We start from the raw sequence: 27,208 nt of genomic DNA on the forward strand, positions 1-27,208 counted from the left end.
GAGGTTTTAAATCTAATTTCAAATGATCATTTTCATGATCCAGCTTCTTCTTCACTCTCCCCCAATTGACTGAACATGGAAATAGCAAGAAAGACACATATGATGTTTTTGACATAAAATCCAGAACAGAGACGCTAACAGCTCCCAGTGAGTCACCAGCCTCGACTTCATATGAAGACCAATGTGGTATTTCTCATGTGCTTCAGCTGAACAATCATCCTGGAATGATCTCCACCTATAAGCAGGTCCAGCCAACCACCCATTATTTTCTGACTGTGTCTCTGGTGTCCTCACAAATTTCTGCAGTTTTATCTCCAAAGGCAAAAAGATCGGTGGCATTTCAGTAGATTTTAAGTCATCAAATATCGAATTATTCTGCATTGAGAGAGCTGTGCTTTAAAAATGTAAGTTTCAAATATGACTTTATTTCTTCTACCATCTTCGAAGTCTAGAGTTGCAAAACTAAGCAGCAGCTTGCTTGAGGATTCCAGTCCACTGAGTGGGTCTTCCTTCTTCCGCTGCAGGATCTAATTGGTAGTCCACAGTCCCACAACAACTCTCCATGGGTCTATTAGCCCCCTGTTGCTGGAAATCCTATCCTATCAACAGGAGGCGCGGAAGAGCCATGGAAGGAAGAAAGGGTTTTCCTGGTTCCCGTGTCTCCAGGGACAGTCGCTAGTCAAGCTCCTTTCTCTAGTGCTCATCTCTCTCTCTCTCTCTCTCTCTCTCTCTCTCTCTTAATTCCAGTGTGAGGGCACCTGGGTGGTTCAGCAGTTAAGCATCCAACTCTTGATCTCAGCTCCAGTTTTGATCTCAGGGTCATGAGTGTAAGCACCGTGTTGAGCTCCACACTGGGCACAGAGCCTTACGTAAAAATAAAAATTTTAAAAATTAAATAAAATAAATTGCGGGGTAGTTAACATACAGCATTATATTAGTTTCAGGTGTACAATATCGTGATTCAACAGCTCCATGTATCACTCAGTGTTCACCAAGACAAATTTACTCTTTTTTTTTTTTTTTAACAAATTTACTCTTAATCCCCTTCACCTATTTTGCCCCTTGTTTTTCGGTTTGACTCTTTTTTCCTTTTGTCCATTTGTTTTGTTTCTTAAATTCCACACATGAGTGAAATCGTTTGGTGCTTGTCTTTCTCTGACTGGCTTATTTCACTTAGCTCAGTACTCTCTGGGTCTATCCATGCTGTTGCAAATGGCAAGATTTCATTCTTTTTTTTTTTTAAGACTTTATTTATTTATCAGACAGAGATCACAAGTAGGCAGAGTCAGGCAGCAAGAGAGGAGGAAGCAGGCTCCCTGCTGAGCAAAGAGCCCAATGTGGGGCTTGATCCCAGGACCCTGGGATCATGACCCGAGCCAAAGGCAGAGGCTTTAACCCACTGAGCCACCCACGTGCCCCTCACTCTTTTTTATATTATATATATATAATATTCTGTTGTGAATATCCGATTGTGCATATACACCACATCTTTTTTATCCATTCATCTATCGATGGACATGGACGGCTTCCTTAGTTTGGCTATTGTAGATAATGCTGCAGTAAACAGAGGAGTGCATATTTCTCTTCAAATTAGGGTTTTCATATGCTTTGAGTAAATACCCAATAGTGCAATTCCTGGGTTGTTGGGTAGTTCTATTTATAATTTTTTTAAAGATTTTATTTATTTATTTGACAGAGAGAGACAGCAAGAGAGGGAACACAGCAGGGGAAGCAGGAGAGAGAGAAGTGGGGAGCCTGATGCGGGGCTCAATCCTAGGACCCTGGGATCAGGACCTGACCCGAAGGCAGACCCTTAACAACTGAGTCACTGAGGTGTCCCTATTTTTAATTTTTTAAGGAAACTCTATATTGCCTTCCACAGTGACCGCACCACTTTGTGTTCCCGCACAAGGGTTCCTTTTTTTCCCACATCCTTACCAACACTTCTTTTTCTTTCTTTTTTTTTTTTTTAAGATTTTATTTATTTATTTGAGAGATAAAGTGAGAGAGAGATCATGAGCAGGGGGGAAGGGTAGAGGGAGAAGCAGACTCCCCCCTCCCTGCCCTGAGCAGGGCGCCCCATGCAAGACTCAATCCCAGGACCCGGAGGTCGTGACCTGAGCTGAAGGCAGAGGCTTCAGTTGAGCCACCCAGGCTCCCACACTTGTTGTTTCTTGAGTTTTTTTTTATTTTAGCCATTCTGGCAGATGTGAGATGGAGCTCACTGTGGTTTCAATTTGCATTTCCCTGCTGATGAATGATGTTGAGCATCTTTTCATGTGTCTGTTAGCCATCTGGATGTCTTCTTTGGAGAAACATCTGCTCGTGTCTTCTGCCCCTTGAACGCTCAGCTCTCAGGCAGGCAGTTTTCCCACAATAGGTTCCTCATGGCCACAGCTTCCCTGAGCACTGGCCTCAGGAAGACCAGATTTTCCAGTGACCAGCTTCTGCTGATGTCAGCTTTCCCACCTCTCAGTTCCTGAGCAGGTGGTGGCCAGCTCCATTCCCGCCCCACCCCCACCCCCCACACATCTTCTGGGCAGCTCTATGGTGACTTCTGCCCTCTCTGGCCAGATCTGGCCCCCAGCCTATGTGTGCATGTGCTCTTCCTTGGGCACTCTATCTCAGCCCTACTCATGGGGACGGCTCCTTGGATCTACTATCCCCTTGTTGTTTAGAATTCTCTGTAATTCCTACTAGCAAATCCCCCATTATCCAATCCCCTGGAAATAATTCTTTATATTAAATTCCCCCTATTCAAATTACTATGTGGATCACGTCCTCTGGCTGGACTCTAACTCATACAATAATGTTACAACATCCCTTGATAGTCTTTAGGGCAAGTCTGACTTCCTGGTTGCTTTTCAAACTGTCATTAGTTATTCTCTCTCATTTTTTCTTCACGATGAATTTCAAAACTCAGGGTGGTTTGTTTGTTTTTTATTTTTCAAAATCAGTTTTCAAATGCTATGAAACAATCCTTAAGATTTTAATTAGGATAATATGGAAATAACATGTTAAATTGTTGAGAATGGGGGTCTTTGTGATAAGAATAATTCTTCCTTTCCAGAAGCATGAGTTAGCTCCTGAGATAAGTAATGCTCTCAATTTTTGCATCTCCTTATCCTTGCTCATGGGAAATTATTTCTTCGTTTGGCTGTGATTTCTTTAAGAAGGGTTTCTATGCCACCAAAATGGTCCCCTAGTTGCTACTGCTAGGCATCCAAGACACAGAAATAGCTTGGGGTTATTTTTTAAATAATTTCTCAGCTTGAGTTTACCACCCAATGGGCTAATTCAAGCTCCACATCTGCCTGAAGATGAAAAAACATTTCTTTTTCCCAGCTGGGTCCACAGCTGAGGCAAGCTTTCTCACTGCCTCCGTGACCCAGGGGGAAGCTTGTTGGTCTTCCTAATAAAGCGATTGCAGCCTTTACAAGTCCCAGCTTTGTGCAAAGGTCCCATTTCAAACTCATCCCATCTCAAAGGCTGAGGTTTCATCTTTTGTTCTTAAGTGAGGTTAAAAACCAAGCTTTCTCCCTTGGAGAATCCATAAGCAAGTGTTAGGTTGCCCCCTTGTGGAAACCCCGGGGCAAGGTTGAGATGGGCTTTTTGGGTCCCTGCAGATAGGACCCATTAGAATGGTTAACATCTCCTCCCCACCATTGAGTGCTCTGTAATTATCTGAAAGAGCTCCTTTCTCTGCTTAAGAGAGAATACGTTATATTCAATGAACAAAGTGAGTCAGGTCTGGAGGACCCCTAAGATGCGAAAAATGCAACGTTCCTGATTCCTGTCCCTTTCTGCTTAGGTCTTAACTATAGCTACAGAAGGGGAGACCCGGACATACTGCTAACAGCAGTTCAGATAGCTGCTCCCCAAGACAGCCACCACCCTGCTGGTTCACAGAAGGGCTTCCCAGGATCCGCGGGACACGGGGACTGCACTGCTATCTCCTTAGACAAAGCCTTGTGTTAGTCAATCTCATGGCATCTGGTTCTTCAAAAGGAATGTGTGTAGAGAATAAAAAGGAATTGGACTCCTTGCCCCAACCCTTAAAGAGGCTTGTCTGGGAGGGCTGCCGACAGCCTGGAAAACAATGGCAGCAGAGGTCTGTCTCCTGCCTCAATGCATCCTCCCTAGATTCTGGGAACCGTGTGACGCCTGCGCTCTGAGGGAGGCCACGCCAGGACCATTACTCCCAAAGTAAAACTGAGTCTTACGCTAAGCTTTTATTCATATTTCTCCTTCTTGCACTGGCACATTGTATGCATGTGCTTCTTGAGAGCACAGGCTCAGAAGGACACAGCCTGGCTCCAAGCCCTGGCTCTGCCCCTTTATACTGGGGAGACCAGAAAAGTGACTTAAGGTCTCTGTGGTTCAGCTTCTTCATCGGTAAAATGGAGGCATTCACAACACCTCCCTCGTAAGGTTGTGATGATTGAATGAGTGGACTCGTGCGAAGAGCTTAGACTAGTGGCTGGCATATAGTAAGTCCTCAAAATATGCTATTTTTAAGTCTATAAAAGAAAAGCAAACTCGCAACAAAGACAATGACAAGCCTCTAACCCTTCCCAGCCACCCCCTTCCCGCCCCACAACTGCCAACTTCTCAGCTCACAGGCTGCTTCTCTGACACTCAGGTTCCTCTGTGTTTCTAGTACTCAAGGATGCCCGATTTCCCTTTCCTCCTTATAAGCTCGGCCTTGCACTACATTTGTGGAATCAGAGATTTCATTCCACATCTCTAAGGGTTAGAGCTGAAAACATTCAGCATTAGCCTGATCTTCCATTCAGACCAGAAGCCTTTCTCCAGCCTTTCTGCCATCCATCACCGAAAGCATCTGACCTGAACTGGAAGATGTTTGCAACGAAGTAGGATAAACTGCTGAAACAAACAGGCCCCAGAAGTGTTTGATTCTCTGTTATGGAACAGTTTAAAGTGGCATGGGCAAGCTAGGGGTTGGGGGGAGCTCTGCTCAAGCACTGGGCATGACATCATGACTCAAGCTCTGGGCTGACATCAGAGCTGCCATCCTCTGCACAAAGCTTCCATGAATTCCTGGTTGTCCCATTCCCGCCCTTAGGATGGGAAAAGGCATGGAGGCACACGTGGAAGTTTCTATGGGCCAGTCTAGAAAGTGGCACATATCACTCCAGTCAAATTCTACTAGAGAAACCTAGAGAAATTCAGCACATGGCCAAGCCCAACTCCAAAGGAACCTGGGAAGTGACGCCTGGAGGGTGTCACATGCCACCAAAGAAGAGAGAAAGGATTTTTGTAGATATCAGGCAGTCTCTGCCACGGAAGAGAAAACACTGGGTCCTGCAACAGAGACTCTAATTAGATCTGGAGATTGGACAGGAGGAGGTCAGTAGCCAGGACACTCTCTCTCTCGGGAAGGAATATTTCAGGAGGGGTCAGAGTTACTTGGAGGATGAAACGCTCACATTCCTTCAAAAATAGAAAAATTGCAGTATCCTGGGAAACAAAGGGGTGGCATGGCTGGTGGGCTGAGGGGAGCGGAGCCAGCTGGGACCAGGGGGTGTCGGGAGCCCACCCAAGCTAGATCTTAAAAGCCTTTCACAGACCCAGCTCTAACTCTGAGAACAGTGGGAATCTATCCAGTGTATGCAGGGAGCTGATATAATGCAATTTTTCAAAAGACTTATTTATTTATTTATTTATCTGAGGGGGGGGGGGGGTTAGAGCAGGAGAAGGGGTGAATGGGGAGGGAGAGGTACAAGCAGATTCCGTCCTGAGCGGCGAGCCCCGGACAGGACTCAGTCTCAGGACCCTGAGATCATGACCTGAACTGAAACCAAGAGTCAGCCACTCAAGCGGCTGAGTCACCCAGGCGCCCCCGCCCCCCCCCCCTTTTCATTTTTAAAAGGTCACTTTGATTCCCAGTCCCCAGATTTTTGTTTCTAAATACCATTCTCCAATAAAAGCAGCAGGACTCCTTGGGGGAAAGACTGATTCAGGGCTACGGCAGAGAAAACTCAAGATGAACCTGAAACATTTTGTAGTAGCAGAAAGCAAGACAGTACTTAAAACAACAAAAGGATGGGGCCATGTCAAAAGGACACAGCAGCCAACTTAAAAGAACTCCCAGTGGCCAGGGCTGGGAAAATCTGAGCAGCAAAGTAAATACATAGTACTAGATTATACCTCAAAGCGTAAAATATACATACATCAGTCCACAGTGACATAAGTAAATGGAAGAGAAGAGACAAAGCTTCCTTACAAAGAATTCTAGATGGTATATGTAGCTCCTCCCTGCTTGAGGAGGCAGGGGGAAGCCCAAGCCCTGCCCACCTTTGACTGTGAGCAGATGTGGCAACTGGCTTCCAAAGGATACAGTATGGAAAGAAAATAGTGGCTTTGCAGAGGATAAACTTGGCAATGTGACCAGCGACCGAAGTTACTATCACGAGTGATGTCCTGTTGATATTAGATACTGTTCATGGAAAGGTGTGTCACCGTTGGGGTATTCCCTGCCCTCAATACCAGTCTAATCATAGTAAAAACAGAAAAACCCAAGTTGGGGAATAGTCTATAGAATTCCGTGCCAGTACTTCTCAAAACTGTCCAAGTCATGAAAAACAAGGAAAGACTGAGAAAAAGGCACAGGCTAGAGGGGGCTGAGGAGTTTAGTTAATCATAATGCATGTTGGGGGCGCCCGAGTGATAAAGTCAGTTAAGCAACCAGTTCTTAGTTTCATCTCAGGTTGTGCTTTCAGTGTACAGGGATCAAGTCCCACATCGGGTCCCACGCTCAGAGCGGGGTCTGCTTGAGATTCTCTCCCTCTCCCTTCCCCTCTGCTCCTCCCCCGGCTTGCACGCTCTCTCTGTCTCTCTCATTTGTAACTCTCATTTATATCATTTACATATATATATATATATCTTATTTAATTAATTAATTAAATCTTTTTAAAAATCAGTAGATCCAAAATGTCTATAGGGCTGAGTTTGAGAAACCCGGATCCATAGAAACTCCTGCACAGATGCCCACAGGAGGCATGCAGTGGGTACAATGCCGCTCAGAGCAGCATTGCTTAGACCGGAACACAAGTGGAAACAAGCCGGACACTTGCAACATTTATCCAATAAGATAAACACTGTGTGGCAGTGGAATACTACACATCCATGAATAGTGAATGAACAACAACCATATACATCATGAATGAATCACAAAAAAATGTGTTGAATTTTTAAAAAGTAAGTTGTATTTGTATGAAGTTCAAAACCAAGTGAGCTAGACAAAAATCAGTTTGGGATGGATGCATCCAAAGTGCCATGGTAAAACTCACAGCAACTGCCGTGACCTTTCACCATGTTGTTTGAGCTTCCCCTCCCCCATCTCTTGGAGGATGGAAGGGGGAATGATGCTTAGTAGGACAATATTGCCTCCCAGGATCTTGGAGAATTTTGTCCTAGTAATCACAGTCATGGGAGGAGAGGGCACTAATTGCAATTAGTGGCTGAGGCCAGAGATAATAATTATCCCTAAATGCGTGAGAGTCCTACACAAGGAAAACAGGTCCTGCATCCTGAACAACATTTAACTGACTCCTTGAGCATTCATATAGATTTAAAATATTTTTTTAAATCTTTCACAAAAATTAACTCAAGAGGAATCTTAGACCAAAATGTAAAACACAAAGCAATAAGACTTCTACAAGATTACACAGGGGAAAAAATCTAGATGAACTTGGGTTTGGTGACAAGTGTTTAGATACAACACCTAAAGAATGATCCATGAAAGAGAAAAAAGTGGTAAGATGGACTTCATTAAAATTAAAACCTCCTGCTCCATGAAAGGATTTGTTGAGAAAATGAAGAGACAAGGTACACACTGGGGGAAATATTGGCAAAAACATATATGTGTTTAAAACAACAACAACAACAACAAACACCTTAGGGGATGCCTGGGTGGTTCAGTCGGTTAAGCGTCTGCCTTTGGCTCAGGTCATGATCCCAGGGTCCTGGGATCAAGTCCCACATAAAGTCCCACATTGGGCTCCCTTCTCAACGAAGAGCCTGCATCTCCCTCTGCCTCTGCCGTTCCCCCTGCTGGTGCTCTCTTTCTCTCTCTTTTTTTTTTAAATTTTATTTATTTATTTGACAGAGAGAAATCACAAGTAGATGGAGAGGCAGGCAGAGAGAGAGAGAGAGCTAGGGAAGCAGGCTCCCCGCTGAGCAGAGAGCCCGATGCGGGACTCGATCCCAGGACCCTGAGATCATGACCTGAGCCGAAGGCAGCGGCCTAACCCACTGAGCCACCCAGGCGCCCTCTTTCTCTCTTTCTGATAAATAAATAAAACCTTAAAAAAAAATAGAAACTTTTTAAAGAAAATTTATTTATTTGAGAGAGACAGAGTGCTCAAGAGAGCATGCATGAGCGGCAGTAGGGGCAGAGAGGTAGGGAAGCAGAGGGAGAGGGACAGGCAAATGCCAAGACAGGGCTTGATTTCACAACCCTGAGATCATGATATGAGCTGAAATCAAGAGTCTGATGCTTAATGGACTGAGCCACCCAGGCACCCTGCAAAACACATATCTTATCAAGGACTTATATTCAAAATATAAAAAGAATTCTTAAAAATCAGCGATAAGAAAACAACACAATTCAAAAGTGGGCAAAAGATCTGAACAGACACCTTGCCAAAGAAGATCCACAAATGGTAAATAAGCATGTGAAAAGATGCTTGTCATAATACATCATTAGGGAATTACGAAGGAAAACAACAGGATATCACTACGTACCCATTGGAATGACCAAAATCTAAAACACTGACAATACCAAATGTTGACAAGGATGTGGAGCAACCAGAACGCTCGTTCACTGCTGGTGAGAATGCAAAATGGTAGACACACTTGAAAGTTTGGGAGACACTTATAAAACTAAACATTGTTTGACCACATGATGCATCAATAATACTCCTGGGTATTTATCCCATTGAATTGGAAACGTACGTCCAAGCAAAACATGCATGCGAATGTGTACAGCAGCTTAATTCATAATCACCCAAAACTGGAAGCAATCAAGATGTCCTGCAATTGGAAAGTGGATAGACAAACTGTCATAATCCATATAATGGAATACTATTCAGCACAAAAAGAGAGAGAGAGAGAGCTATTGAGCCAAAAAGATGGAGAAACCATAAAGGCATATTGCTGAGCAAAAGAATCCAGTCTGAAAAGGCTGCATTCCGTCTGATTCCTACAGCATGGCATTTCAGAAAAGGCAAAATATTTTGACAGTAAAAAGATCAGTAGTTGCCAGGGATTCAGGGAACAGAGGCTAGGGAGGCAGAGGTGGTGCATGAGGGACTTCTAGGGCAGTGAAACTATCCTGTATGACACCGTAATCGTGGATACGTGACATGATGCATCAGACAAGATCCATATAAACAGGAAGAGTGAATCTTAATGTGAATCATGGGCTAACTTAATGTATCAACACGGGCTCATCAACTGTAACAAATGTACCACAATAAAGCAAGACGTTCATAATAAAGGGCAACTGCGGAATGGGGTGGGGGAGTGAATATATGGAACTCTATGTACTATTTATTCAACTGTTCTGTAGACCTAAAACGGTAGTAAAAATAAAATCTCTTCTTTATTTTGAAAACCAAGTGGATGATTTTCTGAGCTTGACCTCTAACCCCCATTCTCTGCACGGACACAGTGTATTATTTGTAAGGTTTGAGAATACCCAGCATCTTTCTGTAACACAGCCACTGTCTAGGTGGAGAGACAGCGGCACTTGGTTTGTTTGGAACCTTGCCGAGACTTGGTTACCATTTCAGAAAGTCGCATCACCAATAGCAAGCTAGTGGTCCTTGAGTGGTGGCCTGACCACCCGTCCGCACAGTGCACACATGGTTAGATTCACTGTGGTTTTATTTTTTTCAAAGAATTTATTTATTTATTTGACAGAGATCACAAGTAGGCAGAGAGACAGGCAGAGAGAGGGAGTGGAGGAAGCAGGCTTCCTGCTGAGCAGAGAGTCTGACGTGGGGCTTGATCCCAGGACCCTGGGATCATGACCTGAGCCGAAGGCAGAGGCTTTAACCCGCTGAGCCACCCAGGCACCCCTCACTGTGGTTTTACAAAGAGGGGGGCCCCCATCCCACTGCCCAACTGGGTCTGACCATTTATATATTCAAACACACACTATTTTATTACTAAATCCTTTTACTTATCCTGTGTAGTACAATTAGGACATTATACATACATTATACTGTGTGTGTGTGTGCGTTTCTGTGTGCGTCTGTACAAATAGGTTTTATTACATATTAATTCACTGAGGAGAGCAACAGAGCGTTTGCTATATTTGTAATTAACTAAGTCTGAGAGTTGAGGACCTCTCCCTTGTTGTTGTTTTTTTTTTTTTAAGATTTTATTTATTTATTTGACAGAGAGAGAGATCACAGTAGGCAGAGAGAAGAGGGGAAGCAGACTCCCCCCCCAAGCAGGGAGCCCAATGCGGGGCTCGATCCCAGGACCCTGAGACCATGACCTGAGCTAAAGGCAGAGGCTTAACCCACTGAGCCACCCAGGTGCCCCTGAGAACCTCTCCTTTAAATGGAAATCCAGACTCTTTCCTCCTGTCCTCACCAGCAATCTCAGCCAGCCTCCTGCTCCCTCGAGGCCTGCCAAAGGGATCTGTTTGTGTGTCTCAGAAGGCGCCAGCATTCCGGATTCCCTGGTCTTGGTACAGGCTGTTTTCTCCCTAAAATGCCTTCACCTTCAGCTTCCTTCACTCACTGTTTCAACAAATGCTGTGTCCCCAGCTCAGTTCCTCCTGGATCTTTCTTTGAAAAGCCTGAGCCATAGCTGTGCCCTCCCTGCGGTCCCTTTTAGGTAATTTTCCTTATTGCTTTTTTAAGATTTTATTTTGAAGTAAGCTCTACGCACAACGTGGGACTCGAACTCACAACCCGGAGATCAAGACCCACATGCTGCCCCAGCTGAGCCAGCCAGGCGCCCTTACCTAATTGTCTTTCAATGATTCACTGTTCCAGAAATTAATTTTGAATTTATATTAAATTACAAACAAATTTATCTTTTATACTATTTACTAATTTATTCCTTTTAAAGATCTTATTTGTTTATTTGACAGAGAGAGTGAGAGCACAAGCAGGGGGAGCGGCAGAGGGAGAAGCAGGCCGGGGCTCAATCCCAGAACCCTGGGATCATGACCTGAGCCAAAGGCAGTCGCCCAACCAGCTGAGCCACCCAGGCATTCGGATACTTTTTTTTTTTTTTAAAGATTTTATTTATTTATTTGACACAGAGAGAGAGATCACAAGTAGGCAGAGAGGCAGGCAGAGGGGAAGGGGGAAGCAGGCTCCCTGCTGAGCAGAGAGCCCCGATGCCAACTCAATCCCAGGACCCTGGGATCACGACCCCAGCTGAAGGCAGAGGCTTTAACCCACTGAGCCACCCAGGTGCCCCGTCCTATAATATTTTTTTAAAGTATAGTTGACACACAGTGTTACATTAGTTTCAGGTGTACAATAAACACATTTTTTAATTGAATAAATTATAAAAAATAAAATAAAAAATTATAAAAATTAAATCTTCCCTTATTTTAACAAACTTATATTCAATCTTCCCTTATTTTAACAAACTTGTATTTTAATTTATTAATGTTTAATGTTTATTTAATTCTAATAAATCTACATTTCTATTATACATGTTATTTTTCAAAGAAAAATGCATATCATTATCATAAATACAAAGAAGCCTCAATAGCCCTAAAAATAAGGCAACAATAAAAATAGAGAAGGAGGGGCGCCTGGGTGGCTCAGTGGGTTAAGCCTCTGCCTTTGGCTCAGGTCATGATCCCAGGGTCCTAGGATCGAGCCCCACATCAGGCTCTCTGCTCACCGGGGAGTCTGCTTCCCCCTCTCCCTCTGCCTGCCTCTCTGCCTACTTGTGATCTCTGTCAAATAAATAAATAAAATCTTTAAAAGAAAATCTTTTAAAAAATAAAGAAGGAACATAGATGTTATTAATTTTTTTTTAAGATTTTATTTATTTGAGAGAGAGACAGTGAGAGAGAACATGAGCAAGGAGAAGGTCAGAGGGAGAAGCAGACTCCCCGTGGAACTGGGAGCCCCATGCGGGACTCGATCCCGAGACTCCGGGCTCATGACCTGAGCCGAAGGGAGTCGTCCAACCAACTGAGCCACCCAGGCGTCCCTATTAATTTCTCTTTAAACAAAGTTGTCAGCAGCCGCCCTGAAGCCATCTCTTTGTCAGAGAAAGAGGGAGAGAGACCAACATGTGCTAGAAACATGTTAGCACCAAGTTGAGACTTTCCCCTTGACATATTTTGAAAGCAAACTGAAAAGAAAATAACTTTCTCTTTCAGTGTAATTTAATGCTGTCCCTTTTCTCCCTCAATCGCTGTATTTATTACAACCCATTTATCCAGGACCTGCTACCAACCTGGCAGGACCACGAGGTGTTTGCAGTAATAAAGCACTGGCCCAGACCAGCACAGTCGTCCCATAGACTCACAGTCGAATGGAGAAACACTCATGTAATCTGGAAGTGGTCGTGAAATTTCATTGCTTATGAAAGTAATTTGTGGTCTGGAGCCTCTCACTTCTCCAGCATCCCCTGTATGCACGGGAACTGCAGAGCAAACAGATCCATTTGTAAATTACTTGAGCTAGAGCAAATTAATTCCAAAATTGCAGCGGTTTATAATCTTTTAGAAGTTTTTCACAGGAAAAAAAAAAAAAGTAGGAGGTGGGTGCGTCTTAATAGGTTTGATGTGATGTGACCTGGGGCCGCCCGAGAAAGTTGTTTGTTTGTTTGTTTGTTTGCTCGCTTGGCGGCAGCGCTGGGAGAACATCTCCGGGTCACCCATTCCTCCTGAGCCTTTGCTTAACCCCTTGCTGCCCGGAACGCAGCTCAGCCTCACTGTCGCCAAGCCCGCCTGGACTCCCCAGCTGGGCCCACGCCTCCGCAGGGCGCCCCAAAGGCCCGATGCTTCCCCAGTCACCGCTTGGAGGAGAAGAAGGCGTCGGTCCGTCTCTCTTCCAGACCCGCCTGCGGGCTCAGACAGCACCGCACAGGGCCCTCTCCTTGGCCTCCCGAAGCACCCAGCTCGGCGCAGCCCCCCAGGACCGCTGGTGACAGACGCTCAGGTTACCCCTGGACAAGCCAGCCCCTCCGCGGGCTCCCGAGTTACCCGGCGCTGCGCGGGTCCGACACCACCTCGAACTGCCGGAGGGACCGGGACCGCTCGCCAGCCCGGGGCGGGGGAGGGGCGGGGTACCTCCCCTACCGCCTCCCCCACCCCTCCCGCCGAGGTCCGTGACCCGCGACCGCGAGGCGGGGAGGCCCCGGGGACCTTCTCAGGTCAGCTGCCTCTCAGCCGCCCGGGACCACGAGGGCAGTCCTGGGTCCTCGAGCTCCAACGGGTCCAAAGCGGGAGTCCAGAGTCCGGGCTAGGAGGAGGTGGGGAGGGGTGGTACGACCCTCTGTCCCCGCCCCGGAGGCGGAGCGAGGTCCGAGCCTGAGGAGCCTGACACCGTTGGAAATCGGTCCCGGCCTTCCTCCCCTGCTCCTGCCTCTCCCCCGCCCCCGCCCCTTTCGGGGAGACCCGACCCCCTCCTTCTGTCCGCCGCCCACCAGACCCAGTATTCCCGATCCCCCGGCCCTCCGGCCCCGGCGTCTGTGCAGGTGCAGCGCGCCACCTCCCTCCCACCCCGGCGCATCCCTCTGGGCGGCCATGGCGCGAGGAGACGCCCCACAAGACAGGCGAGTTGGGGACCCGGTGGGGTGCGGACGGGGATATCCGGGTGGCCGTGGCCAGCGCAGACCCGCTGCCTTCGGGCGCTCCGAGGCTCAAAGCAGACGAGATGGAACTACAATTCCCATCAGTCTCCTCCCTCAGCTACCTGAGCCAGGGTGATGGGGGTTGTAGTCCGCTCTGCGGAGGGGGCGGCCTGGCGGGGGGCGGGGAGGCGACGCGTCCTCAGGGTGACCTTCTGACTGATCCTCACAGCTACCACCTGGTCGGGATCAGCTTCTTCATCCTGGGCCTGGGCACGCTCCTTCCCTGGAACTTCTTCATTACGGCCATCCCGGTGAGACTCGGCTAGAGTGCCCAGCCTCATGGCCACAACCACCATCGCCTGGGACTCGAGGAGTACCAGGCGCTTTCCCACCGCGCCGCCTCTGACTCCTCATTCTGCCCGTTTGTCCGCTGAAGCAAAGAGCCTCAGAGAGGGGAGGTGCCCCGCTCACTGATAGGAAACGTCAAGGTTTCAGAGACGCCCAGATCCTAGAGGGGCAAGGCCACCAACGGGGGCGGGAGCTGTGGGATAGCCAAGAACTACCCACCCACCACCCTCGTTGGTCATTATTCCCTGGCGAGTCATTCCTGGGCTAATCCACTCCCAAAGTGGGTTATCCAAGCCTTCGGTTTTCATTGAATAAAAGCAAATTATATTCATTCACCCAACAAACAGTTAATAATGTGCATCTACTGTGAACCAGGCCCTGTTCTTGGCACTGGGGCGATAGGGGGAAACACAACAGAGGAAACCTCGGCCCTTTCGGAGCCCGCATTCTCTCAAGGGAAGGCAGAAACGTGGGGTTTGTATTCTCTTTAGGACTGAGTTATTCATACATAGTCAGTGCAGCAACTTTCCAGATGCCTTTTCAGCGTCTGGCTCTCTGCTGGGCCCTGGAGACCCAAAGTTAAATCAGCCCCTGGTCTTGAGAAAGACTTGGGTGCCAAAGAGCTATTAATAATTTAATAGGGCACCTGCCACTCCAGGCTTGGAGCAAAGTCCTTTGAGTCCCCGGCAGGGGTGGAGGAGGGAGTAATTCCTTCTGCTTCATAGAAGAGGTGATTTGTAACTTAGGAGAAGGGTAGGTAAAGCATGGGTGTTTGGGGGTTAGGAGGTAGCGGGAGGAAAGGGAGAAGGCATTCCAGGCATTCCTCGTAAAGGCACTCAGGCAGGGGAATGCCAACCTGTTCGGAGAAAGGGCCAGAGCCTGGGGTACTAGAGCTTAGCAGCATGGAGCAGGAGATGCAACCCAACAGGGAGGCCAGGATCTGGTTCTGAAGGGCTCCCGCTGCTGTTTCAATATCTTGGGGCTTTGCCCTGAAGGCAACAGGGGCGAACCCTGGGGGTGGGGAGGTGGAAGTTAAACAGAAGCTTAATGAATGTGTGTTCCAGAGGGAATACGGTTGGTCAGCACTTAGGCTGGGCCTGGCTTACAGTAGGCACTCAGTAAATCTTCAGGAGTCTGGAAGCTGCTGCAGGAATGGGGGTAGAGGCTGGAACCAGGGCTCTGCAGAGGAGGGGTGATTCAAAGATGGAGTAAGGCCCAAGCTGGGGGTTCTTAGGGCTTGGGCTCTGTCCCAGACATCAGCTGTTCAATTCAGGGAACATTCATCAAGCTCTGACTGTGTGCCAGGCGCTAGGATCAGTACAGGACAGACAGCTCCCGCAGACGTTAACTGAGCAATGGCAAGCAGGGGAGCAGACAGAGAAGAAAAGCTGGCGGGTTCCTCAGGGTAGGTCGGAGGGTGACCTGTACCCCCTCCCCTGGCATCCTGGCAGTACTTCCAGGGCCGGCTGGCAGGGGCCAACACCACCACCACCACCGGCACCCTGGACAGCAACCACACCGGCCCCGCAGACGCCTTCAACTTCAACAACTGGGTGACGCTGCTGTCCCAGCTGCCCCTGCTGCTCTTCACTCTCCTCAACTCCTTCCTGTACCAGTGGTGAGAGGCCCCGCCCCTCGGGCTCCCTGCAGGCCGCCCCTCTGTGGTGCCCCTGCTAAGGAAGCGCCATCCATCCCTGGGCCCAGGGAAGACCTCCCATCCTTCCTCCACTGCCCCTGCATGCCCCCTCCAGCTCCCGCTGTCCAACCCTGAGCTCCATCTCTTGCCTGCCTCCCCCCCACCCCGGGCCGGGGGTCCAGCCAATGCCCACTCCACCCGTACCTATGAGCAGCGTCCCTGAGACGGTGCGGATTCTGGGCAGCCTGCTGGCCATCCTGCTGCTCTTTGCCCTGACGGCGGCGTTGGTCAAGGTGGACATGAGCCCTGGGCCCTTCTTCTCCATCACCATGGCGTCTGTTTGGTTCATCAACTGTGAGCACCGCCTCCCCTCCCCGCCTCCCCACCTCCCCACCCCCTGCACCCCGGGCTTCAGCCGAGCCTCTTCTTTGTAACTGAAAAGGCCCAACATATCCTAGAAGGAAAGACAGCAGCGGCTGCACTCCTATCCCTGAGGAGAAACTGAGCCCCAGAGGGAAGAGAAAAGTCACTTGTCCCAAACCCATAGTGACCTAAGATCAGGTCTCCTGGCCCCTAGTCCCTCAGACCTATGGCCGCACATGAGAAGAATGAATGGGACAGTGTTACACCAGGATGCCCAGAGTCTGATGCCTGCCCGACCTAGTCCAGGGTCTCCTGTGTACCCTGACACCGCCTCTTCCAGGGAGCCTCTAAGGCCTGCCTCATTGAGCGACAGCCCCCACTCTTCTCCCTCCACAGCCTTCTGTGCAGTTCTGCAGGGCAGCCTCTTCGGGCAGCTGGGCACCATGCCTTCCACCTACAGCACCCTCTTCCTCAGTGGCCAGGGCCTGGCTGGGATCTTCGCTGCCCTGGCCATGCTCATGTCCATGGCCAGTGAGTGGACTTGGGTGGTTGCGGCAGGGGGGGGGGTGGAAGCGGCCTCTGGGATTCTGGGGAGCAGACAGAGTGTGCTAGGAGTGAGATGCCTTGGGTTCTGGGTAGAGATGGAGGTGATGGGAAGCTGGGGTTGGGTTTGGGGGTAGGGAGTGGGACTCTTGGGCTCTATAGTGAGAGAATGATCAGGTGAGGGCTGGGTTAACTTGGGGCCTGGGGCAGGATTCCTGAGGCTGACGCTGGTAAGTGGCAGCAGCCTGGGGTTCAGGGAAGGGGGGACAGGGTTAAGATTCAAGTAAATTTGGTTGGAATCCTAATCCCACTGCTCCCCAGCCAAGGGCACTGGACACCTGTGTCAGTTTTCCCACCGAAATGCTTCTTAAGAGTTCTGTCCTCAGACTGTACGGAGCGTGCAGTAAAAATGAGCACATAATAGGTGCTCAACAAAAGTGACAGGCAGGAATGAAAGAAGCAAAGGGCTGGCCTGGGGTCCTGCATGGGCTCCTGAGTTTTGTCAGCCAGCAGAGCGGAAGAGGCCAGGAGGTGAAGCTGAGAAGTGCATAATGGGAAGTGGGACGAGTCATTAGCCCCGCCCCTATCCCCCGCCCAAGGGAGCCCGCGGGACCAGCCCCCTCCACTCTGCAGCTGAAGTTTCTGCACAGGTGGCGTGGATGCCCAGACCTCCGCCCTGGGGTACTTCATCACACCCTGCGTGGGCATCTTCATGTCCATCGTGTGTTACCTGAGCCTGCCCCACCTGGTGAGCCTGGTACTGGGCTCGAGGCCCCACTTCAGAGCATCTCAGATACAGCTCTGAGTCTGAGGCCCTGCGAGAGGCCAGGGGAGGAGGAGGAAGGGACCTGATCCCCAGAGGAGTCAGCCACTGGGGGACGCCAGCCTCGCAGTCCACAGGGTGGAGAGGGAGCCAGACGCCTCCGCCACGCCAGGCAGGGCCAACGCTTTCCTTCTGCAGGAGTTTGCCCGCTACTACCTAGCCAAGAAACCGTCACAGGCGCCAGGGCAGGAGCTGGAGACCAAAGCTGAGCTCCTCCAGTCTGGTGAGTTCAGGACCCTGCGGGGCAGTGCACGGCGGGGCGGGGGGACCCAAAGGAGGCCGAAGCTACCTCCGCAGGGAAGCATTTCCCCTCTGGGACACCTCCCAGCTGGAGTCCTCAACCCTAGTAGACTCGTGTGAGTAGACCCAGAAGAAATCCAGTGGGAGCAGAGCCATCCCTGTGGGTTTCGAGCGCCGGTTTCCCCCTCTGTAAAATGGGGAGACAGTGGAGCGCCAACACGCTAGTTCTGGGTCCAAATGCATTTATTCGGATCCCGGCCTCCGGCATCCAAGCTGGGTGACCTTAGACAAGTCCCTTAACCCCTCTGAGCCTCCGTTTCTTTATCTGGAAAGGAGTAGCAGGGAGATAATCTGTTTAAGGTGCTTAACTCTGCCCGACACACGTATGTGCTTCATAAGAAGTAGCTTAGCATATTTCCCTGGTTAATTCTCTTTGCCTACATCCCGGGCTGGAGGAGAGCCACTTGTTTTAACTGCTGGGAATCACTCTCCATGGAACCTGGCTGCCACAGGCATGACTCTGACCTCCCCTCTTGCCCCAGATGAGAAGAACGGTATTCCCAACAGTCCCCAGAAGGTAGCCCTGACTCTGGATCTGGACGCTGAGAAGGAGCCAGAACTGGAGCCTGAGGAGCCCCAGAAGCCAGGAAAACCTTCAGTTTTCATTGTCTTCCAAAAGGTTCGGCTTGGATGTGGCCTCCAACCACCAGCCCTGGGGAAGAGAGAGCTACTCTCTCCAGACCTCTCTAAAGACCCTTAAAATGGAGTGGGACCTTCATGCTCCCCTGGTCCACTTCAAGGTGCCAGAGTCCTAGTGGGTCAGGAACACAGCGAGGCCCAGGCCTCGGGTGTCTTGCCTCCAGGGCCAGGGCTTGGAGGCTGGGGCTGCGTTTGGGGCCCTAGTTGGTGCCGCCTACTTACACCCCTGCCTCTGGCTCTCAGATCTGGTTGACGGCGCTGTGCCTTGTGCTTGTCTTCACTGTCACTCTGTCTGTGTTCCCTGCAATCACCGCCATGGTGACCAGCTCCACCAGTCCTGGGAAGTGGAGTGAGTGCTGGGAAGCAGAAGAGGGCGGGGCAGGGGAGAGGGCGGGAGGAGGGCAGAGGAATTAAGGGAGGGGGAGGGAGGAGGGACCAGGATGAGCCCTGTTTCTCTCCCAGGTCGGTTCTTCAACCCCATCTGCTGCTTCCTTCTCTTCAACATCATGGACTGGGTAGGACGGAGCCTGACCTCCTACTTCCTGTGGGTGAGCATACCTGGGCTGGGGGCACCTGACCCTTCCAGGAAGCAGCTGGGGATCAGAGGGTGTGAAAGAGCCCAGAAGGATGATCTCCCCAAAGTCGGACCAATCTAGGTCTGGCAACAGAACAGCTGGCTAAGAGGTAGTGAGCTCCTGGCCCCTGGAGGTATGCAAGGCAGGGCTTGGACAATGAGCTCCTTGAAAGCAGAAGTCATGTCCAGTTGACCTGTGTCACCAGCATCCAGCCCAGAGACCCTTACCTGGAGGTTCCTATCCCATGTGAGAGGTTGGACAAGATTCCGAGTGTCCGGATTGCTTTTAGCCAAGGTGCTACTTCTCTAAATGAAGTCTTCCAAGGAGATAGAATGAGGCAGACCAAAGAGGAGCTGCTCTGATCCCGGCTGGGCTGGGGTCTGGATCCCCAGCCTCCAATCTTATTCAGCAACCCCACCTGCCCCAGAGGGGTCCGTGGAACCCCCCGGTGTCCTTGGAGGAGCCTAGGTGGGAAACCAAAGATGCTGTGTAAGGTCTCCCCCAGTTCTGCTGCAGAGAGAGGAGCTCAGAAGGGACGGAGGGGGTTAGCCCCCGGCCAGTCCTTGATTGCTGGGTGGCCTCGGCCCAGCCCCTCACCCTCCAGAGGCCTCCGTGCTGGGCCCTCCCCGGCACACGCAGAGTAGGAGGTCAGGGCAAGTGACAGAGTCCAGCCGGGGCGGGCTCCCAGGGACAGCCCTCAGCCCAGCTTCTGCCACAGCCAGACGAGGACAGCCGGCTGCTGCCTCTGCTTGTCGGCCTGCGAATCCTGTTCGTGCCACTCTTCATGCTGTGCCACGTGCCCGAGAGGTCCCGGCTGCCCATCCTCTTCCCACAGGATGCCTACTTCATCACTTTCATGCTGCTCTTCGCTGTCTCCAACGGCTATCTGATGTCCCTCACCATGTGCCTGGCGCCCAGGTCTGGGGGCAGGAGGGAGGGCCTGGGGCTGGGGAGGTGGGCTGGCGGAGAGGGGACCCACTCGGCTTCACTAGCTGTCTCTAGGCCTCGCTTGTGGGGCGGCCCCCACCCCCCCACCCACACTGAGCCACACTGAGCCTGCCTCGGGGCAGGAGCTGGGGAGATGGAGCCTGAGCAGGTGGGGCGGCTGAGGGGGTGGGGTTATGGGGAGACACATTCCTGCCAATGAAATAGCCCGCGGACAACTTCCAGAGACTCCCCTCTGGGCCTAGGTCCCAAAGCCTCTCCAAATTCTCAGTTGAACGTGGAGCTAATGTCTTGATCCAGTGGGGGATCATGGGCTCTTTACTTTAGGGACAATCGAGTTGAGAATCCAGAGAGAGTAAAGGTGACAGGGAGGACAAGGCTGGGACATTGTGTGGCGCTCGAAGGCAGTGGAATCTAGAATCCTCTAAAACTGGGCCTACAGGGGCCCGAGAAATGTCCTTGGCAGGGGCCAGGCTTGATAGATTGGGAAACTAAAGTCCAGAGAGAAGGGCCTAGTTACAGTGACCCAGAGGTGGGGTCAGCCCAGACTAGAGTTCAGGTGCCCTGTTGTAAGGGGAGCAGAGGGCACTGGCGTTGGGTCGAGACTTGGCCTGGTGTCCCCTAAGAGTTCCTCCTCTTGTGTGTCCTAGGCAGGTGCTACCACACGAGAGGGAGGTGGCTGGCACGCTCATGACCTTCTTCTTGGCCCTGGGGCTCTCCTGTGGAGCCGCCTTTTCCTTCCTCTTCAAGGCTCTGCTCTGAAGTGTTCCGTCCAGGGCTTGCCCACAGCTCTCTCCTCGCTGCCCCTTGGGAGCTGAGACCCCAACGCAGGGGGAATGGCGAGCCAGGTTCAAGCCTCTGCTGGGCAGGTCCCCTTGGTCTGGAGGTGCCAGGAGGCGGTGGGGTGCTGCTCTCCTTCCCTGGCTGGTGTCCACTTGGGAGCTGCAAGGAAAAATTCACCAGCGGTCATTCTGACCCTCACCCAGGAATGGAGCCGACACACAGAGACGGACTATTTAGAGATGCACACAACCTCATCCCAAGGGCGCCGATCAGGGAAAAGACGGCCAAGAGTCTATCTGTTAATTTCAAGAAATGCACTTGCTAATCTGTGGGGATCGGAGGCCACCAGTGGGGTCTTGCCAAGGGTGTGGCTGGTGGGGCCCAGCCTCTGGCTGAGAGTGGGAGTGGGGAGTTGCTCGTCTCCCCAGGCTGCAGTAACCCCAGGATCAAATCTCTCAGACCCCAGGGCAGAGGATGCCAGGGAAGCTGAGGGCAGCAGGGAGAAGGAACAGACATTAGGGATCTGAGGGTACTCACGGGACCCTGTGGGGCTAAACGGTGTTTTCATTGCCAACACCTAACTGTCTCCACTCCCCAGAGCCTGGCTGGGCCTCGGTCTCGGAGCTGCAGTGGGCTTTCACGGGTGCGCATCTCTTTACAGTGTGCAAAGCTCTTCTGTCCCCGAGTCACACTGAGACCTTTGTGGGGAGCCAGGCAGGGATCGTGCGCTCCCCGCGTGCAGGTGAGGAAACCAAGTCTCAGGGGGAAACGACTGGTCCTGGTCCGTGGCAGAGCCGGGACCCAGCCCCCACCCCCCTCCTCCCTGTAGGTGCTGTTCTTCCTGCCCACTACCTGCTTCTCTTTCCTTCAAGAGGCTCAAGGCAGGAGTCCTAAGCACTTACTCCACATTTTGGCTGTTCCTCCCTCCAATCCTGCTCCTGGGTCTAATAACAACCTTCTTCATTTGTATAATTGGTTCACTGAGTCTTTATTTCCAAAGCGCTTTCAGCTCTATTGGCTTTGATGAGCCGGGTGGGGTAGGGCTGATTGTACCCATTTGACCGATGGGATAACTGAGGCCCTGAGAGGGTGGAGATTCATGGGCATCCCTGTGCTGGGCCCTCTTGAGCACATAGTGGCCTGCGCTCCTGGGCAGAGCACCCGGCTGCGTGAACTGCTGTCGCTCTCTCCCTCCACTGGGGTCCTCTGCCTCCCCAGCCCTGCCCCTTCTCAAAAATGGAGCCTCGGGGAGGTAGTCGGTGAATTTCCCGGAGGGATGGACAAGAGTCCTGCCTCATCACACGCCTGTACCATCCTGCCCAGCCCAGAGAAAAGCGAAGCCTTCAGAGGCACCAGCCTTTCTGCCCACGTGCCCTCCCGCCTGCCAAGAACGTTCACTGAGCAGCTATTAAATACCCGGCCCTGAGCCAGCACGGGTTCCCTGCTCAGAGGTGAGATAGGACCTTGGGGGCTGAACTGAAGCCACAGGGCAGAACCCCCAAGGGAGGGTTCATTCCTTTGACTACTGTTCACTGTGCCAGACTCTGGTGAGCCTGACACAAAGGAGACAGGTCCCCGCCCCAAGGCCATGGGACATAGAATGTGACATGTAATGCGGGAGGGGGTCTGTGAGGGCCCTTCAGAAGTATGGAGTGTAAGAGTCCAAAAAACGATGCTCTGGAAAATCAAGGCGGCAGCTCTGAGGAAGTGTCCCCTCAGCCGTGCCTCAAAGGAAGGAAAAATGAGTAAATGAGTCGTAGTCTTTGTTGTGTCCCCCCCCCGCCCCCCCCCGCAAACATACACAAGGCCCAGGTCGGGGAGGGGTGTCCAGGCAGAGACAGCAGGGCGGTGGCATGGACACAGCATATTTAGGAAACTCAGGGAACAGTGGGGACTTCTGGTTGGGGGGATTGGGGAGTTGGGGAGCCCCTAAGATATGAGAGAGCCAGAGGGGAGAGGATGAGGCTGGAGCAGGGGGTTGGGGACCAATGATGAAGGACCTTAGGGATGAGGCATAAATTGGGGGTTAGACAGAGGAGAGATCCAGGAGAGAAAGGGGTGGTTGCCTCTTCAGAGGCCGCTTAACCTAGTGGTTACGTGCGGGTGAGCTGGTCCAGCATTCTTTTCTTTTTTTTTTTTTTTTAATAGAAACTATTTTGGGTTTTTTTTTTTTAATTTTTTAGATTATTTATTTATTTATTTGACAGACAGACATCACAAGTAGGCAGAGAGGCAGGCAGAGAGAGAGGGGGATGCAGGCTCCACTCCCCGCTGAGCAGAGAGCCTGATACGGGACGTGATCCCAGGATGCTGGGATCATGACCTGAGCTGAAGGCAGAGGCTTAAACCACAGCCCCCAGGCGCCCCTGATCCAGCATTCTGGGTTCAAAGCCAGGTCCTTTCACTGATAAGCACTGGGAATGGGGACTTGCCCGTCAGTGCGTGGAGTCCTGGGGAGAGGGTGGGGATGGAGTACAGACAGACGTCTACCAAACGGGGCTTGTAGTCCTAACGGAATCTTGTGCAGACCACGAGGCCGCGCCGGACCGCCTGGCTGGGAATGGTGAGAACAGGACCACTCCCGCCCTGGGCCCCTTCTCCTTCTCCACCTTCACAGACTGTTGCTTTTTTTTTTTGACAGACAGAGATCACCAGTAGGCAGACAGGCAGGCAGAGAGAGAGGAGGAAGCAGGCTCCCCGCCCAGCGGAGATCCCGACGCAGGGCTCGATCCCAGGACCCTGGGATGATGACCCGAGCCGAAGGCAGAGGCCCAACCCACTGAGCCAGGCAGGCGCCCCCAGACTGTTGCCTTTTGAACCCAAAGGTCCCCAGACCTGCCAGACCCACCCTCGCAGGCCAGGCAACAGTCCCAGGGGACCCACCGGTGCTGGCCCACAGTCTTCGAGAGCAGCCCACGCTGGGCTGAGTGGCGGAGGGAGGATGGGCCCAGAAAGAGGACACTCATCCCTCAGATGTCCTTCTGATGTCACATTGCAATTCCTTCTTCCCATCCTCCTTCCTGGTAGACTCAGCCCAACCTGCCCATTCAGTCAGGATGCAGCCGGCTTTCGGTGCCGGAAACGTACTGATGCGTCTGTCCGTTCCTCTCCTGGTGCCCAGTCCCTGCCACATCCGCAGCCTGACAGTCCTGCCCGCAGGCCCTCAGAAGCAGCCGGCTGCCATCAGCAAACACCTGTAGAGGGCGCTGTGTGGCAAGCCCTGAGATAGGGACACAAACCTCGGAAGGCCAGTCCTTGCCCTCTAGATTCTCACCCTTTTATGAGGAGGAGGCCTGGTTTGTGAATTGATTCAACTTTCCAATGAAAAGGCAGAGGTTGTCAGATAGATTAAAAAATGATGCATCGGGACACCTGGGTGGCTCAGTGGGTTAAGCCTCTGCCTTGGGCTCAGGTCATGATCTCAGGGTCCTGGGATCCAGCCCTGCATGGGGCTCTCTGCTCAGCAAGGAGCCTGCTTCCTCCCTTCTCTCTCTCTCTCTCTCTGCCTGCCTCTCTATTTACTTGTGGTCTCTGTCAAATAAATAAATAAAATCTTTAAAAAAAAATGATGCAACCGTATGCTGTTTACCAGAAACTCACCTTAGAGCAAAAAACACAAACGAATTGAAAAATGAAAGAATGAGAAAAGGTATTCCATGCCAATAGTCATCAAAAGACAGACAGAATGAATATACTAATATCAGACAAAGGAGAGTTCATGTCAAGAATTATTTAAGATGGGGCACCTGGGTGGCTCAGTGGGTTGAGCCTCTGCCTTCGGCTCAGGTCATGATCCCAGCGTCCTCGGATCGAGCCCCACATCGGACTCTCTGCTCAGCAGGGAGCCTGCTTCCCACCCCCCCCCTTTGCCTGCCTCTCTGCCTACTTGTGATCTCTGCCTGTCAAATAAATAAAATCTTTTATAAAAAAAGAATTATTTAAGAGACAAAGGAGGATGTTATATATTCATAAAAGGGTAAAATAATTATAAACACATGCACACCTAATAACAAAATCCCAAAAAGCATACGAAACAAAAATGGATGAATTTGAAGGAAAAATACACATTTCTATAAGAATAGTTGGACACATCAATGCCCCACCTTCAATGAGGGACACAACAACCGGACAAAAGATCAAGGATGCAGATGACCTGAGCACACCATCAGGCCAAGCAAACACACACAGAGCACTCACCTACAACAGCAGAACATATGTACCTCCTTCTCGAGCGCCCAAGAAACATCTCCCAGAATAGATCGCCAAGTAGGACACCAAGCAAAACTGCGCTACATTTTAAAAAATTGAAATCCTACAAAGTATCTTTTCTAATCACGGTAGAATAAAACTAGAAACCAATAACAACAAGAGGACAATTCCCAAATATGTACCAATTAACATATTTGGAACTAATGGGTTAAAAAGAAGTCAAAAGATGGGGCGCCTGGGTGGCTCAGTGGGTTAAAGCCTCTGCCTTCGGCTCAGGTCATGATCCCAGAGTCCTGGGATCGAGCCCCACATCAGACTCTCTGCTCGGCAGTGAGCCTGCTTCCCCCTCTCTCTCTGCCTGCCTCTGCCTACTTGTGATCTCTCTCTCTCTGTCAAAAAAAAAAAAAAAGAAGTCAAAAGATATGGAAACAGCCCAAGAGTCCATTGATGGATGAACAGATAAAGAAGATGTGATACACACACACATGCACACACACACGGAGGAACATTACTCAGACATAAAAAAGAATTTTTTTTTCTCTCATGAAAGAACCTAGAGCGTATTATGCTAAGTGAAATAAGTCAGAGAAAGACAAACACCGTATGATTTCACTCTTTTGTGGAATCTGAAAACCAAAACAACCAAAAAAACCAAAAAGCAGACCCATAAATACGGAGAACAAAGAAGAAGGGGACGAGAGGATGAATGAAATAGGCAGAAGGGATGAAGCGGGGCAAACTTCCACCTGCAGACAAGTCAGTCGTGGAGACGAAAAGTATGGCATAGGGAGTACAGTTAAGAACGTTGTATAAGGGGCGCCTGGGTGGCTCAGTGGGTTAAGCCGCTGCCTTCGGCTCAGGTCATGATCTCAGGGTCCTGGGATCGAGTCCCACATCGGGCTCTCTGCTCAGCGGGAGCCTGCTTCCTCCTCTCTCTCTCTCTGCCTGCCTCTCTGCCTACTTGTGATCTCTCTCTGTAAAATGAATAAATAAAATCTTAAAAAAAAAAAAAAAAAAAAAGAACGTTGTATAACAGGGCACCTGGGTTCAGGTCATGATCCCAGGGTCCTGGGATCGAGCCCCGCATCAGGCTTGCTTCCTCCTCTCTCTCTGCCTGCCTCTCTGCCTACTGGTGATCTCTCTCTCTCTCTCTGTTAAATAAATAAATAAATAATCTTAAAAAAAAAATCTCTCCTCGAAAAAAAGAAAATCAAAAGAGAAATTGGAAAATGCCTCGAGACAAAAGAAGATGAAAACACCACACACTGAAAGTTATGGGATGCAGCCCAAAGAGTGCTGAGAGGAAGTCTGTCAGTGTAAATGTCTACATGAAAGAGGAAGAAGGGGTCACCTGGCTGGCTCAGTCGATTGAGCCTGAAACGCTTGATCTCAGAGTCCTGAGTTTGAGCTCCACTGGGTAGAGATTACTTTAAAAAAAAAAAAAAAAAGATAGAAAGAAAGAAAGAAGGAAGGAAAGAAAGATCTCAAGTCAGTAATCTGACTTTATACCTCAAGCAATTAGCAAAGGAAGAGCAAATAACTAGCGGAAGGAAAGAGACAATAAATATTAGGGTGAAGGGAAACACAGTGCGGGATAGAAAACAGAAAATCAATGAAACTAAAAGTTCAACAAAATTGATAAATTATTTTTTTTAAGATTTTGTGTATTTATTTGACAGAGAGAGATCACAAGTAAGCAGAGAGGCAGGCAGAGAGAGAGGAAGGGAAGCAGGCTCCCTGCCAAGCAGAGAGCCTGATGCGGGACTCGATTCCATGACCCTGAGATCATGACCTGAGCCGAAGGCAGTGGCGTAACCCACTGAGCCACTTTTTTTTTTTTTAAAGGTTTTATTTATTTATTTGACAGAGAGAGAGAGACAGAGATCACAAGCAGGCAGAGAGGTAGGCAGAGGCAGAGAGAGAAGCAGGCTCCCCGCTGAGCAAGGAGCCCGATGCGGGGCTCGATCCCAGGACCCTGATCATGACCTGAGCCGAAGGCAGCGGCTCAACCCACTGAGCCACCCAGGCACCCCCCCACTGAGCCACTTTTGACTAGACTAAGAAAAAGAGAGGAACTTAATGTTATTAAAATCAGAAACAAAGGTGGGGTCATTACTACTGTTTATACAGAAATAAAAAGGATTATAAGAGAATACTATGGACAGTTGTATGCCAACAGATGAGAAACCTAGATGAAATTAATAAATCCTAGAAATATACAAACTACCAAAACTG

At 50.3% G+C, this 27,208-nt stretch overlaps 1 protein-coding gene and 1 long non-coding RNA gene across 5 annotated transcripts; one reads left to right on the forward strand and one right to left on the reverse strand.

Moving 5' to 3' along the window:
- Nucleotides 1-599: 599 nt before the first annotated feature.
- Nucleotides 600-13,311, reverse strand: LOC132018217 (uncharacterized). The gene is made up of 3 exons (XR_009404475.1): nt 13,220-13,311; nt 12,469-12,657; nt 600-864 (listed from the first exon to the last, which is right to left on the reverse strand). It is a non-coding gene; the product is annotated as an uncharacterized LOC132018217 (long non-coding RNA).
- Nucleotides 12,705-21,736, forward strand: SLC29A2 (solute carrier family 29 member 2). Of its 4 annotated transcripts, none has more exons than XM_059400876.1 (12): nt 12,705-13,791; nt 14,039-14,120; nt 15,609-15,775; nt 16,008-16,147; nt 16,553-16,687; nt 17,350-17,447; nt 17,661-17,745; nt 18,305-18,441; nt 18,705-18,810; nt 18,924-19,009; nt 19,872-19,954; nt 20,632-21,736. In XM_059400876.1, exons 1-12 carry the CDS (start codon nt 13,763-13,765, stop codon nt 20,741-20,743), a joined length of 1,260 nt encoding a protein of 419 aa, XP_059256859.1. In that variant the 5' UTR covers nt 12,705-13,762; the 3' UTR covers nt 20,744-21,736. The 4 variants fall into 4 exon arrangements, with proteins under 4 accessions (XP_059256859.1, XP_059256850.1, XP_059256842.1 ...); XM_059400867.1 differs by having other exon boundaries at nt 19,755-19,954; nt 20,636-20,758; XM_059400859.1 differs by having other exon boundaries at nt 12,707-13,791; nt 19,755-19,954.
- The last annotated feature ends 5,472 nt before the right edge of the window (nt 21,737-27,208 follow it).

This window comes from Mustela nigripes, chromosome 1, assembly GCF_022355385.1.
Source record: "Mustela nigripes isolate SB6536 chromosome 1, MUSNIG.SB6536, whole genome shotgun sequence".
NCBI lineage: Eukaryota > Metazoa > Chordata > Mammalia > Carnivora > Mustelidae > Mustela > Mustela nigripes.

What these genes read in the sequence shown, in the direction of transcription:
- SLC29A2 (XM_059400859.1), top strand. Translation starts at nt 13,763, where the DNA reads ATGGCGCGAGGAGACGCCCCACAAGACAG. An exon ending in CATGCTCATGTCCATGGCCA is followed by an intron (nt 16,688 to 17,349) that starts GTGAGTGGACTT and finishes GTTTCTGCACAG; the next exon opens with GTGGCGTGGATGCCCAGACC. An exon ending in ACCATGTGCCTGGCGCCCAG is followed by an intron (nt 19,955 to 20,631) that starts GTCTGGGGGCAG and finishes TGTGTGTCCTAG; the next exon opens with GCAGGTGCTACCACACGAGA.